Genomic DNA, 18,353 nt, shown 5'->3' on the forward strand with positions numbered 1-18,353 from the left:
AAGCCTCTGCCTTCGGCTCAGGTCATGATCCCAGGGTCCTGGGATCGAGCCCCGCATCATAGCATCATCAGGCTCTCTGCTCAGCAAGGAGCCTGCTTCCCTTCCTCTCTCTCTGCCTGCCTCTCTGCCTACCTGTGATCCCTGTCTGTCAAATAAATAAATAAAATTTTAAAAAATATATTTAATCTTGATCAAGAAATTCAAGATATGTGCTCGCTCTTACTTTAAATCATAAAAGAAATACACCCAGAAGGGTTATGCATTAAGAAAATATGTAAGTGGTTCATGAGTACATGTCTAATTGACTTACATAGTGCACTAATCGATTCTTCATTTTCCCGAAACCTGGTATTTAACACCAGACTTTAACCAATCTGGCCAGAAGGTTAGTTTTAGTAGTAACAACCTGAGGCCTGGTTTTGCCATCTCAGAGCTGTGTGACTTTCACTGAGTTGCTAACCATTCTGTTCCAATGTCATTACCTATGAAATAGAGGGAGTAATAGTACTTCTCTCTCAGAGGTATTATGAGGATGAGATAAGTTAATATGAATAGTGCCCACCATATACAAGATACTAAGTAAGTGTTAGCTCTCATTCACTATTAAGAATACACAGTGGGGCGGGGTGGGGGATAGGGGCGCGGTGCTGGGTGGCTCAGTCCATTAAGCACCTGCCTTTAGTTCAGGTCATGATCCCAGGGTCCTGGGATCCAGGAACAGGAAGTCTGCTTCTCCCTCTCCCTCTGCCTCTGCCCCTCCCCGCCAGCTCTCTTTCTCTCTCAAATAAATACAATCTTTAAAAAAAAAAAAACAAAACAAACATAGTAGGACCCAGACTCCAAGAACCATTTGCTCAATTTAAGTTTTTTGCTTCCAAATATCCAAAGTGAGACATTAACTCATTGAAGGACAATTTAGTTAACTAACTTGGCTGCATGACAAAGTAGTTCAAATAAAGATGATAAAATGTGAGTCCAACCAAAACTGGGAGTATTTTGGGGTACAGAATCAGTGCTCCCCAAGCTAGTGAAAATGAAACAAACTGATGGTTTTAGCGCAGGTCACTGTACTAGCTTTGGAAGTACTAATCATCAGGACACCTGGGTGGCTCAGAGGGTTAAGCCCCTGCCTTCAGCTCAGGTCATGATCCCAGAGTCCTGGGATCGAGTCCCACACCGGGCTCCTTGCTCAGTGGGGAGCCTGCTTCTCTCTCTGCCTCTGCCTGCCTCTCTACCTGCTTGTGCGCCTTCTCTCTCTCTCTCTCTCTGACAAATAAATAAATAAATAAATAAATAACATCTTTAAAAAAAAAAAGTACTGATCATCACCAAACTTGTCAATGACAATTTTGAAGACATTCTGTTTTGCGAGAGCCACCATGCATTTCCACGGTGAAATCCAGGGACAGGGTGTTCTGTTCCTGCATCTGACCCTGTCTGCTCCAGATGTGTTTTAGACCTATCCTCTGGAGAAAGAACCACAAAGCCAGAAAGGTATCTAAGGGCAGTTCAACAAAACTCTGGGGCCGCCTCTTTCCTCTCTGCTGCCAGACTGAATGTTATAGAGGACCCTGTTTAGGACCTCATGACTCACAAAATTTCAAATGAAAACAATCTCAAAATCCACAAGGAATGAGAACACTGGCCTATTACAGTGAGGTAAAAATGACCCAACTTAAAAAGTATTCAGAAATAAAGGTTTTAGGTATAGGAAAAATAGCTGTACTCCTAAATTAAATTAGAAACTGAGAATTAACATTTTTAAGTTCAGTAACAAAATGACTTAATAAATACCCTTCCAAGTTTCCTACCTCAGTTTGGAAATACTGAATTTCTCTGGGGGGGGGCCTGTCCCTCCCCCAAGTGCCTAAAAGTAAAGTAAGGGCCACACACCTAAAAGATAAGTTTAAGCAAGTTTCTGCTTGTCTCTTTTGGCTTTAAATGAAATGTGTACATTTCCATTCATCTGTGTTTTAATTAACAACGAACAATATAAAAGCCTTATATAATTATCAAAATTACTCTCAAATATTAAATTTTATATCATGCTCAACTTAGGACACAGAGAAGGGTGATCCTATCTATGATGATCAAAGAAACACACCTGGGGTAAACGTGATGCTGAAGATAGTCAAGCGTAGGTGTACACACAGAGAGAAATGCAGGTTTTTAAAATAATCATTCATATTTGAATAGCGCATTTCCATGACCAACATGCTCTCCTAAGTTATGTTATTTGACACCCCCACCCACCCCATCATCCAATCACTGGGCAAAGGCAAGAATCACCCTGACACTGCAAGAGGGAAAACAAAGGTGTAATTTAAAGTTAAACGATTTGATCAGAGAAAGTGGTAAATGTCAAACCAAAAAAAGGTAGGTAGAGGGTTCCACATACATATGTCAGCAATGCTGGGAAAGGTGAATAAATACAGAAATGGAATCACACGGGGCCCCTGTGTGGCTCAGTCATTAAGCGGCTGCCTTCAGCTCAGGTCATTGATCTCAGGGTCCTGGGATGGAGCCACACTGGGCTCCCTACTCAGCAAGGAGCCTGCTTCTCCCTCCGTCCCTCCCCCCTGTTCATGCTCTCTCTCTCATAAATAAATAAAATCTTAAAAAAAAAAAAAGAAAAAGAAAAAGAAACAGAATCACGTACAATTACTTTTGCTGGGGAAGGGTCTTTGCACGAAGGTAACACCAAGTTTTTAAACTGTTGTACTTTGGAGAGTGCGCTGAGAACAGGCTATGGAACCACAGAACTCTTTGTGAAGGGGGATAAAAGCACGATGAATTACAGAAAACAAATTCATGGCCTTCCACCAAAGAGTGAGAAGAAAGGCTTTCTCACAGGCCTCGAACGGAGGGACACGCTATATGAAAAAAGAAAAGGATCGTTTCTTCCTCTTTCGTGTAAAAACCACTCACGTTTTACGAGAACCAAACACAAATCATACAGAAACCATGCATGGCAAAAAAGTCTATCTGGCCCAGCCACACACATTTTGGATGCCATTTCTTCCAAAACAAACGGAAATGTGAGAGGGAAACAGGGGAAACGAGATGTGAACTCATTAAAGCTGATTTCTGCCCTGTATTCGCACGAATAGGTTGGTTACCGAGGCTGTAATTGGGATTTCGTATCTTAGTGACATCTCAGAGGTAAAAGCGCCCGGTCCCATGGAGAGGCCTTCTAACCACACACAGCTGCAAAGGTGACGTGTCAGCTGTGACTCTTCGGGGGCTCGACACGTGGGACGTGAAAATGAGAATCTCTCACCTTGCTGCTGTGATCAGTTTCATCTGAGGATTCCAAGTCCGGCCCCTCGGTCTCCTCCGGAGCGGTCTCGGCGCTACTGCCCTGCTCGCTGCAGAGCCCGTGTCCTGCAATATGAAATCGGAAGAAAATATGGGTCAGCATGGAGAGCAACTGCCAAATGCCAGGCCTGTACAAGGGGGGCCCAGGGTCAGGCCCCTGACACGTGTATACACTGTTAGACCCTCCAAGTGTGAGCTCCACGATCTTGGCTCAGTACGTGTGTTGCTGTGTTTATTGTTACTACTATTATTTTTATATGACAGTACATATATATATATATTTTTTTAAATTTTAGGAGCGCCTGGGTGACTCAGTGGGTTAAAGCCTCTCCCTTCAGCTCAGGTCATGATCCCAGGGTCCTGGGATCGAGCCCCGTATTGGGTTCTCTGTTCCGCGGGGAGCCTGCTTCCTCCTCTCTCTCTGCCTGCCTCTCTGCCTACTTGTGATCTCTGTCTGTCAAATAAATAAATAAAATCTTAAAAACAAATAAATTTTCTAATACATAGCTGTATTATATGTGGAAGCCCTAACCTCCTCCCACGTGATGGTATTTGGAGGTAGACCCAAGGACAATAAACATTCAGTCCTAGTGTGTGTGAGGTCTGTATTTGCAATAGTGTGGCAAACTGTAAACGTTAACACCAGACTTCCATACTTCCCACCAAATTCCATGCAAAGGTGAAGGAAAAGAACATCACAGTCACCATCCTCCGGCGGGCTTCTCAAAAGTAAAGAACATCTAAACTCAGGGGATCACGCTCTGCAGATCCAGATTCAACAGGTTTGGGGCTGGAGAAACTTCCATATTTCTTATAAGCCCCAAGATGACACCAGTCAATACTGTGCATGGACCACGCGTGGACTAGCGAGGCTCCAAGACATTTACAAACCCAGATCAGGGACGACATCACTGCGATACAGAGGGGCAAGACAGAAAAACCAGAGAGAAGGAGCCACTTTCTGATTCTTTGGAGGAAAGCCTGTTTGCGAACAGGCTACCTTCTCCAGTGACACTATCAGAGTCATCCTCTGCTTGGCATCACTTTCTGTCCAGGTTCAAAGTTGGCCATAAAACAGGGAGGAAGCTGACCTCTACACACACACTTGGGCTCCAACGCTACATCCTTCAGTCCCCTGTCCTGCTCTGCAACGAAGCACCAATGAAGGGAATACAACCTAGATGGAAGTTTCCATCCATGTCCTCCTTTTGCTCTGGTTCTAGAATTTTCTTTTTCTTTCTTTCTTTTTTTTTAAGATTTATTATTTATTGGGGGGCGGGGATGCACAGTGGGAAGGGGCAAAGGGAGAGGGAGAGAGAGAATCCTAAGGAGACTCCCGCGCCGAGCACAGAGACCAGCACAGAGCTCATTCCCACGACCCTGCGGTCACAACCTGAGCAGAAACCAAGAGTCAGATGCCCGACTGACTGTGCCACCCAGGTGCCCCCGGCTCTAGGATTTTCTCGTAACTTGCTCCCTCTATCATTTGGTAGTAGCAGTCAAAGAAAGAAGTTTAGTTAACTAGGTGGTTATAGATACAATTAGCACCCCCCGGTCTCTGCGCTAAGAAAAATACACCCACACATTTCCCCACAGCAGCCCCATCCTGGCTTGGGAACGGGTGACCTGGAGACTCTGGTTTCAACTGTAAAGACATGACACTGAAAACAGGTGTCCGGTCTGTAAGGGCTGGAGATTTAGAACTGATTCTCCCACATTCATATGGTTGCCAGGAAGGGCCACACCCTTGGTCTAAAAAGATGTAAAAAGATAAAAGAAAAAAGTATTCATTAGAGGAAGGGAAGGGAGGGGGAGAGGAGGGCAGGGGAGGGGAGGAGGGAGGAGGGAGCTAACTAAGGAAAGGAAGCTTGTCTGATTCTGCCCACACTCTAGGACAGAAGAGCCAGGAGGGAACAAGGCGGGGGAGGGGTCGTCAAAGGTGACAACCATAGGCTGGCCCCCCGGGTGCTCGAGACTGATCCAGGAGACTCCACACCTTGGTCTGCTTGGGCTGCTAACAAAAAACCACAGATGTGGTGGCTTAAATGACAGATACTTCTCCCTCTCTCAGTTCTGAAGAATGGAAGTCCAAGGTCAAGGGGCTCGCAGATTCAGTTCGGGCTGAGGACTGGTGGAAGGCCACCATCTCCCTATGTTTTCACATGACATTTCCCTTGAGCGTGTGAGGAACGAGTGAGCTCCACTCTTTCTGTCTCCTTACAAGGACACGGATCCCATCGTGGGGTCTACTCTCACGTAATCACCTCCCAAAGACCCCAACTCCCAAGAATCAAGTCCCAGATTGTGCTCTGCACTGAGCACGGAGTCTGCTTGACCCTCCCTTCCCTTCCTTCCACCCCTCCCCCTGTTCTCTCTGTGTCTCTCTCAAATAAATAAACAATTTTTAAAAGATTTTATTTATTTATTATTTGAGAGAGAGAGAGAGAGAGAGAGAGGTAGTGAGAGAGAAAGCATGACACGTAACTCAATTCCAGGACTCAGGGATCACGACCTGAGCCAAAGGCAGATGCTTAACTGACAGAGCTACACTAGTGCCCCAAATAAATAAATAAATCTTAAAAAAAAAAAAAATCCAAGGGGCCTCTGGGTGGCTCAGTTGGTTAAGTGTCTGCTTTCGGCTCTGATCATGATCTCGGTGTCCTGGGATCGAGCTCCCTGCTCAGTGAGGAGTCTGCTTCTCCCTCTCCCTCTGCCCCTCTACCCTGCTCATGCTGTCTTTCAAATAAACAAATAAGTAATTAAAAACATAAAAAGCACTCAACAGATAAAAGATAAAAATAAAACTATAAATTTGGAAACTTTAGCTGTGCTTTCAACTTTGGGAAAAGTATCCCAGTTGTACCGTGTTGGGTTGGCGTTGTACAGAAATTAACAGCCATATTGGTCTATAAATGTGAAACATAATTTTTTCCATTTGTACAGGGGTAATGCACTGTATTAAATATGTAAGGCCTTATCTACATGGGTTTGATTACAGAAACTAATAAAGTATTCTCCAAATAATGAAAAAAAAGTAAAAAAAATTTTTAAAAAGATAAAAATAAAAGTTCAAGAAAGAATAAAAAGGTCTATCTGAAGATAAGACCTCCCTAAATCACAGAAACCTTCAAATGCTAAAACTACCAACACAGAATTGTATTTCCAGCTAAAATATTCAATAAGAAGAATATAATGTTCTCTGAGAAGCAGAGTGAGAAAGTTCGCTATAAACAGAATCTCCCTAAAAAAACTCTCTAAAAGGATATACAGGCATACCTAGGAGATGCTATGCATTGGGTTCCAGACCACTGCAATGCAGTGACTATCAGAGCAAAGCAAGTCAAATGAATATTTTGGTTTCCCAGTGCTTGTAAAAGTTATGTTTATACTACATTGCAGTCTATTAAACATGCAACAGCATTACGTCTAAAAAAAAGTACATATCTTTTTTTTTAAGATTTTTTTAAAAATATTTTATTTATTTATTTAACAGAGAGACAGCGAAAGAGGGAACACAAGCAGGGGGAGTGGGAGAGGGAGAAGCAGACTTCCCACTGAGCAGGGAGCCCAATGCGGAGCTCGATCCCAGGATCCCGGGATCATGACCTGAGCTGAAGGCAGATGCTTAACTGACTGAGCCACCCAGGTGCCCCTAAGATTTTATTTTTAAATAACCTCTACACCCAGCATGAGGCTCTAACATACAACCCTGAGATCAAGAGTCGCACACCCCATCGACTCAGCCAGTCATGTGCCCCCAAAAGTACGTACCTTAAATTAAAAATACTTTATTGCTAGAAAATACTAGTCACCTGAGCTCTCAGCAAGTCATAATCACTGGTCACTGATCACCATACAAATAATAGTAAAAAAAAAAAAAGCCTAAAATATTTCAAGAATTACCAAAATGTGACAAAGAGGGACAAAGTAAGCAAATGCTGTTGGAAATGTGGTACAAAAACAGACTTGCTCAGGGCAGGGTTGCCACAAATTCTCAATTTGTAAAACACAATATCCACAAAGCACAATAAAATAGGGTATGTTTGTACTTTAGCTGGGAACACACACACACACACACACACACACACACACACACACACAATCTGATACACAATAAAATAGTAAAGAGCTGATATACACATGTGCAAGTCTTAGTTTGTAAAATAACACCCCACACACTCGAAAAAAGGTTGGGGAGGGGGGCTTTGTAGGTCACAAAAAGACGCAACTAAAACAGTGATGTAGGTGATTATATTTAAAGCATTTCATGGCCATTTTATGCTTCAAGAGGGAAGTAAAAAGACTGACCTGGGTCTTTGTTATGGTAGAAATCATGCTAACATCTTAAGGGCGACCACTATAACAGCATTAGATTATATAAAACCAAGAGTGAAATTTAGAAATCCAAGCCCAAAGAGGGCCGGAAAGAAAAGAAACAAGCAAAGACAAAGCCAGCAAAATGAGGGTATAGAAATGAGTCAAAAGACATGGATCTTCTAAATAAATGCAAAGTGAACTAAATTTGATACTTAAACTTTATGTTTAGATGAAAAAACCAAAATGATAAAAAACAAAGCCTTACCTACAAGCGATATACAAGAAAGAGATCTAAACACAAAGACACAGGAGATTAAAAGTAAAAGGAGGAGGAAAACATAGTCAGCCAACCTAAAGAAAACTTGACAAATGTCAGACAAAGCAGGTTTAGGTACAATATGAAAATGTATCGATCATTATTAAGCTTGATCCATGAATATATTTCAAACACTGCTCCTAAGAATTTGTGAATGTACGTTTTCCCCAAGGATCAGCAATTTCTGCAAACAGGCTACACATCAGACCACAACATAAGTCTCAACAAACACCAAAGAATCATTAAAGCAATGGAGAATGAGTAAGAGAACAGGCTAACGGAACAGAAAGCCCAGAAACAGATGGCTCAGTGGGTTAAGCGTCTGCCTTCGGCTCAAGTCATGATCCCAGAGTCCTGAGATCCAGCCCCACATCAGGCTCCCTGCTAGGTAGGGAGTCTGCTTCTCCCTCTTCCTCTGCCTGCAGCTTCTCCTGCTTGTGCTCTCTCTCTCTCTCTGTCAAATAAATAAATAAAATCTTTAAAAAAAAAAAAAAAAAGCCCAGAAACAGCCTTCCTGCCTCCTGATACAGCAGATGTGCCATTGCAGATCCCGGGGAAAGGACTGGTATATCTGATAAACGTTGTCATGACAGTAATTACTTAGATGGAAAAATATACAGTTGCACCGTAACATACACCATTCACAAAAATCAATACCTGGCAGCTATAAATCAGAAGCATGTGAATAGCCCAAAGTATAAAATCTTTCACAAGAAAATACAGAAGACAACGTCTGTTACCTTAGGCAAGAGAAGGGCTTCTTAAATAAGATATAAAAAGTACAAATCATATGAGACAAAAAAATCAGATTTTATTAAAATTAAAAACTCTTCTTTGTCAAAAGCCACAAGACACATACTGATTAAAGTTATCTTCAACGTATAACTAGCAAAAATGTTAACATTTAGAATATAAGGGAAGTTCTACAAATCAGTATCTATAGGTATATACAATTCATTCTTTTTTTTTTTTTTAAAGATTTTATTTATTCATCTGAGAGAGACAGAAAGAGCAGGAGCAGGGGAGGGGCAGAGGGAGAGGGAGAAGCAGGCTCTCCATTGGGCAGGGAGCCCCACGTGGGACTCGATCCCAAGACCCTAAGGTCATGACCCGAGCTGAAGGCAGACACTCAACTGACTGAGCCACCCAGGTGCCCCGGTCTGTCTGATGCTAAAGCATTTGTTCTCTTTTACTCCAGTACTTCTACTCCAATGCTTCTGCCCTTAGCTGAAGACAAAAATTAATAAAATAAGAAAGAGAAAAAGCAATGTAGCTTGTGGAAGGCAGTTTGCAAAGTAATTAATTCTACCCAACCCTCTGGGCATAGATTTTTATGGTACTTTTCCTCCACCCCATGAACTGGGGCTGGCCTTGTGACTTGCTTCAATCAACAGAATGTGACATAGATGGGGAGACATGAATTCCAGGCTAAGACCGCAAGTGTCCCTGCAGTTTCTGGTTTCACCTCTAGGACCTCTGCACTCACCATGCAAAGAAACCACAAGCTAGCCTCCTAAGGATGAGAGGCCTCAGGCGGGGGGTGGGGGGGGTCCAATCAACCAAGCACCAAACATGCAAGCAAGGTCGTCTCGATCCATCCCCGGTCAAGCCACCAGATGACACAGCCACATGAGCGACACCAGGCAAGGGCAGCAGAGCAAGCACCCAGCCCAAAAGAATGAGCAAACAGAATGATTGTCTTGAGGTGGTCTGATACTTAGCAGAAGATAACCAATAAATGGGTGAGGGGGGCACTTAGCCCTCAAAGAAAGCCAGAGAGGCGGGAACTGACAGCTTCTCAGAAGGCCCCCTAGCCTATGAATCTGGTGGAACAAGTTTTCTGGCAACCCCAATGCAGCTCCCCAAGCTCTGCACTACAAGACACTTTCCTCGAACAGGAAACACTGAAGGGATTCTCCTCTTTGTCCAGGAGGGAGCTGTGCCCCTTTCCTCACCAGGGCACCTGCGCAAATATGGCTCTGCTCACCATCGGAGAGAAGGAAAAGCCACGGACAAGGCCGAGAGGTGGCTGACGAAGTGGTCAGAGCAAGGGAACCACGGCCTCACCTCCACTCCGTCCCCATCTTTTGCACAATGTCCAGCACAGAGCACGGGCCTGGCCGCCATTTTGGGAGCACAAGGAAGCGGGGCCAAATCTGAAGAGACAAAGGATAAACTGGAGGTGGGGGAGGGGTGTGGGGAGGGTGGGGGGTGTTGGGGGGAGGGGGAGCAGCCCCAGAGGACGAGGACACACAGAGCAGGGCTGAGGCTGGGCGGGACAGGACCTCCCGGCCACATCCACGGGTACCACGAATAACACGCATTTTGTAAACAGGTCTGATGGTTTCTTCACTGTTCAGACTGGTTTTCTCGTCACAGTCATGGTCTTGGGACCAAGGAACCTTTGCGACTAACACGTCCCACTCGCCAGCGGCAGGACAGACACATCGACGCCTGACATTTAGATTTTTCTTTAATTTACTTGGTGGAGACACATCCCCCCGACTCCCTCCAATTCCACTCAGGACTTAAAGAAAGAAGATAAAACTCTTTCACTCACGAGCTGCCTTAACAATGGTTATTAAATAAGCGGATTCTCCAATTCAAACGTTGCCGAAGAAGAACCGAATAGAACACTGATTCTCTGAAAGCCTTGATTAATGCCTGGGTTTAAATCTCTGTGAGAAAAAAATGATTTGAGGACAGGGGTCGTGGGGGGCAAGCAAAAGTTAGATATTGGCAATAAAAACATCAAGCTGAAATGAAATTTAGTCACTAGGAAAGGATTTTATTTTGCTTTTCAGGCTTCTTACTGTCCTATTAAGAATTCCATAGAAACACTTCATAATATATGTAAGATCAGCACAAACACCCTCTCCACAACAAACCCAAGAAACAAAAATAATTATAAAGAATTGGGGCGCCTGGGTGGCTCAGTGGGTTAAGCCGCTGCCTTCGGCTCGGGTCATGATCTCAGGGTCCTGGGATCGAGCCCCGCATCGGGCTCTCTGCTCAGCGGGGAGCCTGCTTCCCCCTCTCTCTCTGCCTGCCTCTCTGCCTGCTTGTGATCTCTGTCAAATAAATAAATAAAATCTTTAAAAAAAAATAATAATATAAAGAAAAAACAAAGAATCAGGGAGAGCTTAATATAGACGATGGAAAAAATCCTCCAACTTTAACTTAGCAAATAACATCTTTCCAGCCAAATTTCACAAAATCTCACCATCTCTTTCTCTATGGAGAGAAATTTTTAAATCCACGAAAACTACAGATACAGGCATTACTGATTCAGTTACTTGGTCGTGAAAGTGAAATAATGTAAGGTTTATTCGTGTTCTTTAAAAATATGCCGATGGAGGCTCTCACGTTCTCAAACATTTCTCCCCCCTCACAGGATCTGACGGGTGTCACCGACCCAGTGCAGCTGGAAGTGAAGACCAGGGGTTTGGCCCCAGCAGGGCCTTTGGAAGCAGGCCAGGTGCTGTATGACAAAGGCACAAAACCCAGACAGTTTACAAAATGCACACAGTTTCACATTTTATCAACAGAGGACCCCGGGCTCCTGGTTATCTATGAGACATTAAGCTCTGAAGGACGGGGCCATATTTGTATGTAGGGAGATAACTCTGAGTGGTTCCTCTTTCCCTGCTGCCTCTCTCTTCGGCCTGCTTGTCTTGTTTTCAGAATCAGGCTCCAGACAGTCTGCATGGAACAGCAATCTGGAACAGAAAGCTTCACTTCATAGGCACCGCAGGTAGGGAAGTATGCCCTGCCCGCCGATCAAAATGCTGTCCGTGTGGGGCGCCCAACCATTCCTTCCCTGACCAAGGTGCCTTCGCCTCTCCCCGCTGTCACAGAAGCTTTTCCTGTTACAACAAACACTGTTTAATCTACTTCCTGCAGGAGGGAGCTCTGCACTCCAAACAGACTCCAGGGTTCCACGTGGCATCAGACACATATGCCTGAGGTCTATCAAGGGGGGACTGAATCTCCAAACCCAACGATGGCCCCAGTTGTCTTGAACTCTACAGGCCAGGGTGGGGTGCAGATGCCCGGCTCTCCCAGGCTCAGTTTCCGGAATGGCCATTTCTCAAACAATAACCAACTTCAGTTTGCTGAGCGCTGGCATTTTTATAGGAATAGTGAGGGACAGGAGCAATTTTAGGGAAGATGAAGCAGAGCTTTAGTCACGATAAAAATGGAATGGATGTGAGCCCTCAGTGGCAGAATTTAAAATGAACGATACCACAGATATACCGAAACCCTGGAAAGATACCATCCATGGTACCAGCGTGGATTCTTACAACTTGCATAAAATGTGGGCTTCTGTATAATGAATGAAATACCTTTGCTTCAGGAGTTAACCTCAGTGATCGATATCTTCTGCCAGCTGGGGCACCTGGGTGGCTCAGTCATTAAGCTAATAAGCATCTGCCTTCGGCTCAGGTCATGATCTCAGGGTCCTGGGATCGAGCCCCACATCAGGCTCTCTGCTTGGCAGGAAGCCTGCTTCTCCCTCTCCCACTCCCCCTGCTTGTGTTCCCTCTCTCACGTATCCCTCTCTTTCAAATAAATAAATAAAAATCTTAAAAGAAAAAAAAAATCTTCTGCCAGAACAGTTTTACTCACATTTGCAAGAAAGGCCTCAAACTAAGCATTTATTTATTCTTTGCTCTTCCCTTAACTCAAAAGGGGGGGGGGAGGGAGAGGGAGATGCCAGAAAGGGGTATCTGTGTTGGAATTCCCTCAATAAATGTTTTTTTTTTTTTTAAAGATTTTATTTATTTATTTGACAGAGAGAGAGAGAGAGATCACAAGTAGGCAGAGAGGCAGACAGAGAGAGGAGAAAGCAGGCTCCCCGCTGAGCAGAGAGCCCGATGTGGGGCTCGATCCCAGGACCCTGGGATCATGACCCGAGCTGAAGGCAGAGGCTTAACCCACTGAGCCACCCAGGCGCCCACCCCTCAATAAATGTTTTATGAAACTTTTAAAAATGACTTTAGATCTGTATTTGCTTTCCTATATTGATGTTCGCTGTGACTAGTTCCCTAACTGGGTGAGGCAGGTTTACCTTTTGATAAATCAGGCTCTCAAATGGGGGAGATTTTGCTGCTCAGGGGACATCTGGCAACATATAGATATTCTGACTGGCCCCACTTGGGGGAAGGGGCTACTCCCTAACTTACAGTGTTCTGTGGTAATGCTGGTACACATCAGTGCCCAGGACGGCCCCCCCACAACAGCAAAGAATTATCTGGCCCCCAACATTCGTAGCCCCAGAGGAGCTCAGTATTCAAAATAAACCACACAGGAACATTCAAGAGGCTTTCTGGAAACCTCGCACAAACAGTTTTGCAACTTCCTCCTCTCTGCTCCAAGGTTCTTTCTATAACAACAGTTACTCAAGGGACTTTTTGTCTAGACATCCTTCCTCCATTTTCTTACCAGTATGCCAGTATACAAATATTTAAAAAAAAAAAAAAAAAGGATCAAAGTAGCTCAAGAAAGATTTCAACAAGGACCCATGGACGGTCACTGACTGACAGGGGGAAACTGAGTCTTAGAGAGAAAACTCAGGTTGAGGTCCTTGGTTTTCTCAGCCAATACAGCAACCCGTGCAACCACGCTTCCCTGCCGTACAGGGCGAGGAGGCTGGAGTTGCATTCCACATCGCCTAAGAGATCTGCATTACAGAAATCTCAGGGGCGCCTGGCTGGCTCAGTGGATGGAGCATGCGACTCTTGATCTCCAGGTCCTCTCCTCGAGCCCCGTGTGGGGTATAGAGATTACTTAAATAAATAATCTTTAAAAAAAAAAAAAAAATCTCAGACCACAGCGTGGTATCAACAGATACCACTACGGATGACTTGCATGGAATTATAACATTCCACCAAGACAACAAAAAGGGGACCACCAACCAAAGGAGAGTTGCTGACCCACGGTCGTGGATCCTAGTTCTTGCTGCACGTTAGAATCCGAGTTCTAAGCAACCACCACAACAAATGCACCCCAAGGCCTCAGGCCAGGCCACGTGAATCACATCTCTGAAAAGGGGCCCAGATGTCTCTCATCCGCCCCCCCCCCCCCCCGGGGAGAGGAAAATACTTAAGGAAGGTATTCATAAATGTAGTCCTCAGGTAATTCACCCGCTGTAGACTGGGGTGGGCGAGGCAGAGACCGGTGAGATCCAACGTGAGCAGCCTCTGGTTACAAGCCAGGAAATCTTCACGTCCCCCTAAGGGGATCGTGCTTCGAATGTGTAACATTTATCGAGCACTTCCTAAGACCTAAACACTTTACTTTTATAACTCAATTCATCCTCACGACAATTTAGCAAGATAGGACTGTGGCAATATCCCCATCTGATGCATGAGGACACTGGGGCTTGGAGAGATGAAACTGATAAGCGCTAGAAAAAAAAGAAAACAGGGCTCAGTCCCGAGAAACCTGGTCCCAGAGCCCATTCCTAGCCACTCGGGTGTGATACCTTCAGAGAGGAAACAAACCTTTCCATGAGAAAAAGGGGCTCAGAACTAATCCAGCCCTGAAAGCTCTTTCCCTGTTGCAGGCAGAGTTCTGAGGGTGGGACTGGACCAAGCCTGCCTTCTTGGGCTTGAAGGATGGAGTGAGCAGCCGGGCTGGACTTTAGTGAACAGGCACCTGCCAGGGCTCCCGAGGACCCCCGGGACCCTGAGACACTGCCAGGCCCTCCGTCAAGGCTGCCAATCACGCACTGTGACCACTATTAAGATGGTCCCTGCATCAGGCCTCAAACTGGCCACTCAGGATGTTTATTTTTAGCTACTTCTAAATTTAGACTGAGGCTATAGTGCAGCCTCCCCATTGTAGCATTTTGCTAGTGGTTTTCTTTGCTATTTTAACCGCAGCTGTCGGCAGACACTGCTTTATCTCGGCCTCATTATGGAGCCATCTTTCAGGTGATTTTATCCTGTTTACTTGCCTCCTTTATTTTTCACGGTTAAACAGGAACTAGGAAATAGTAGCAACCAGAAGGCAGAGAGGCTGAAACTCAGGCTCCCCCTCCAGCCACCCCAGCTGGGCTGCGACGGCCCGGAGCATTTGAGAATTCTTCTGGAACTTATTAATGCTGAAGACAACTTAGAGACCTGACAGGAAAACTAACACGATGACCTGACTTTCTTGCTTTTGTCTTGAGCCAGGCTGGTGATCTGACTTGGACTCAGAAGACTTTGTTCTGAAGGATTTTGGATCATGGAAAAATACTAAAAGGTGAACCGATTAAAAAACAGAACGTTCACAAACATTTAAGTCTGAGAACACAGTCATGGCCCAGTCACCAGAATGACTTTCAGCACCTCACTCAACGAAGGTTAGAGCCAACCTATCGTTCAACCAAAAAAAAGCAAAGGAATCAATGAATCTTCTAAGAATGACTCCAAACTGGAAATTTTAACACTTTCTCAACACCGGTAAGTTCAGTGGACTTAGCACTCGGCCTTCAAAGGTGACTGGCCTAAAGGAGGACATACACAGTATGGAAAGGTCAGTAGTTAGGTCTAAAACACCATACAGGGGCGCCTGGGTGGCTCAGTGGGTTGAAGCCTCTGCCTTCGGCTCAGGTCATGATCCCAGGGTCCTGGGATCGAGCCCCACATCGGGCTCTCTGCTCAGCGGGGAGCCTGCTTCCTCCTCTCTCTCTGCCTGCCTCTCTGCCTACTTGTGAACTCTGTCAAATAAATAAAAATAAAATCTTTAAAAAGAATAAAATAAAACACCATATAAAAGATGGGACACCTACGATATATGTATACTCTATATTCTATACTCAAGTATTTCTAAAATGCTTGTATGCAAATACATTTTAAGTAAAACAATTTTTTAAAGATTTTGCTTATTTATTTATTTATTTGAGAGAGAGAGAGAGAGAGAGAGAGATCACGAGCAGGCAGAGAGGCAGGCAGAGGGGGAGGGGGAAGCAAGCTCCCCACTGAGCAGAGAGCCCAATGCAGGGTTCAATCCCAGGACCCTGAGATCATGACCTGAGCCGAAGGCAGATGCTCAAATGACTGAGACACCCAGGCACCCCTATGTAAAACAATTTTAATAAAAATTTGCAAAATGCACACAGACACATACATGCACAATTTTTTTAAAAGAAGAAACACTCCTAAAATAGTGATGACCTTTAAAGGGGCCAATTGTGAGCAATTCCAGTCACACTCTCTCAAGGAAACTATCTGTAAAGGGCCAGATGGTGAATATTTTCAGCTTTTCAGACCACGGGTCCCTGTCACTACTACCCAACTCTGCCTTTGCAGTGAGAAAGTAGCCAGACACAAGACATAAATGACAGGCATGACTGTGTCCCAATAAAACTTTATTTACAAAAACAGGCTGTGGGTTGCATTTGACTGATGGGTTATAGTCTGCCAACCCCTGCTTTATATCCATAACCCACCGGAAGGGCTCAGACAGAAAAAAAAATTTTCAAAAAAAGTTGTGCACACACTGTCTTTCATAGTATGTACATCCAGATCTTATAAAAAATCCTTTAAGTAACCCAACCTAACACCACATACCTCATTCAAAGTCTTATAGAAACCGCTCTCCTTGAATGGAGTTTTATGGGATCGATGCTACCATCTCGTGGTCACACAAAAGAACAGCCTTAGTGGTCTCCATTCCCCATTAAGCATATGTGGGAGTCCTGTTCTAAAAATCTGATGGGGGTCGGGGAGCCTGGGTGGCTCAGTCCTTAAGCATCTGCCTTGGGCTCAGATCATGATCCCAGTCTCCAGGGATCGTCTGGGGATGGTGAGGGGATCAAACCCCACATCCGGCTCCCTGCTTGGTGGGAAGCCTGCTTCTCCCTCCCCCACTCCCCTTGCTTGTGTTCTCTCTTTCCCTGTGTGCCTCTCTCTCTGTCAAATAAATAACTAAAATCTTAAAAAAAAAAAAACCACACATGACGGGGATGTGGGTACTGAAATGATATAATGATTCAAGGAAGTCAACGGAAATAGGTGCCATCAATTTTCTGAAGCCTCAACTTGCCAAATTCTTGTGACAGCCACTGAGCAGAAGAAAACTCTCACAAGGGTTCTGCCAGTGATTTACTCTCATGGAGCCAAACCTCAGAAGAGAATCTGAAAAACAACAGGCAGGGCGAGAATAATCCAAGCACCTACCCCCAGATTTTGAAACTGAAGACTTTTTTTTTTTTTTTTTAATTTAACTCAAGTTTTAGAAAGAAAGTAAGTCCAAAACCCTAACTTACTAAAATCAACCCCAATTCTACAATCAGGTCACGGGGAAGGAAGGAAGTGACATAATGCTGTTGACCGGTGCGCTCACTCACTGACTCTCGCCCAACGAGGACGGGGCACCTGTGGGAGCACAGGAAGAAGATGTACGCTCGTCCTGGGAAACAAATTCAGGACAAGGCAGAGACAAGCCAGTAAGAAGAGTATCATATGATCAGGGCACACTTGAAAGATGTCTTTGGAGGGTCCTAGGGACCCAGAGGAGAGAACTAGGTCTGGTAGGTCCCACTACTAGGAAGGCTTCAAGGGGCAGGTAGCATTCTGGTTGCTTCTTTTAGGAGGAGCGCGAGGTTACAAAGCGATGGGGAGAAAAGCCGTGAGCAGAGACAGCAACACTGGGGCAGGGATGGTTCTGCGTGTGGACTCACACTCACACGCAACATCGGGAGACCCCAAGAGAAGCCGACCTTAGGAGCTCTGATGCATGTCCACTTCGGGCAACTTGCGGCCTTTCTCACGCAGAAGGGAAATGGTTTGGGGGACAGGTGACGTGGAGGACAGAGCTGGGCCCCAGAGCCCCAGTGCCTCCTGGCCCTTCTGTCTCTGTCATCTCCATCCACAGCCAAGAGACGGTGGTCTCTACCCATTTGACTTTCTCCACAATGACAAACGCCAGTGGTACACTGAAGCTGTCCGTGTAGGACAGGCTGACTGGGGACCAGACACCTACTTCACGAGAACACGAGTCCCCTGAACCTTGGAAATTAACAGGAAGCGCGCCTTCGGGAAGCAGCTCATCTCACTCACACATCTTGGGCCTGCTGGCCCCAGTCCGGTGGAACACACTCACACACACTCACACTCACACACACTCACACCCCGCACGGTCCATGTCGCAGCCATACCTGGGTTGCTGCTGAGGAAGGCCAGGGGGCTCTCGCTGGGGTCCACGGGGCCGTCGGCTCGGTGGGGCGGGCAGTCCAGCAGCTGCACGCCTCCCTCGGGCTCAGGGCAGGTCCTCACCAGGAGGCCCAGGGACGGCTGTGTGAGGAAATCTTTGAGCACAGAGGAGTTCAGGGTGCCTGCAGCACGATTACTGATCTCGAGAATCTCATCTCCCGCTTTCAAGCCTGCCAACGCGAGACGGAAAATGTTTC

The 18,353-nt window shown here is 45.4% G+C and overlaps 1 protein-coding gene across 2 annotated transcripts in view; it reads right to left on the reverse strand.

The window, feature by feature from the left end:
• The window catches only part of LOC111155650 (T-cell lymphoma invasion and metastasis 1), a 200,621-nt gene that overhangs the window by 37,843 nt on the left and 144,425 nt on the right, over nt 1–18,353 (reverse strand). For both annotated transcript variants that reach the window (XM_022515945.1, XM_022515944.1), the window contains exons 14-15: nt 18,102–18,326; nt 3,281–3,384 (exon numbers count right to left, since the gene is read on the reverse strand). In XM_022515945.1, coding sequence (XP_022371653.1) covers nt 3,281–3,384; nt 18,102–18,326 — 329 coding nt within the window. The remainder of the gene's footprint in view (nt 1–3,280; nt 3,385–18,101; nt 18,327–18,353) is intronic.

The sequence above is a fragment of the Enhydra lutris genome, unplaced genomic scaffold, assembly GCF_002288905.1.
Source record: "Enhydra lutris kenyoni isolate GAN:26980312 unplaced genomic scaffold, ASM228890v2 scaffoldscaffold43, whole genome shotgun sequence".
NCBI lineage: Eukaryota > Metazoa > Chordata > Mammalia > Carnivora > Mustelidae > Enhydra > Enhydra lutris.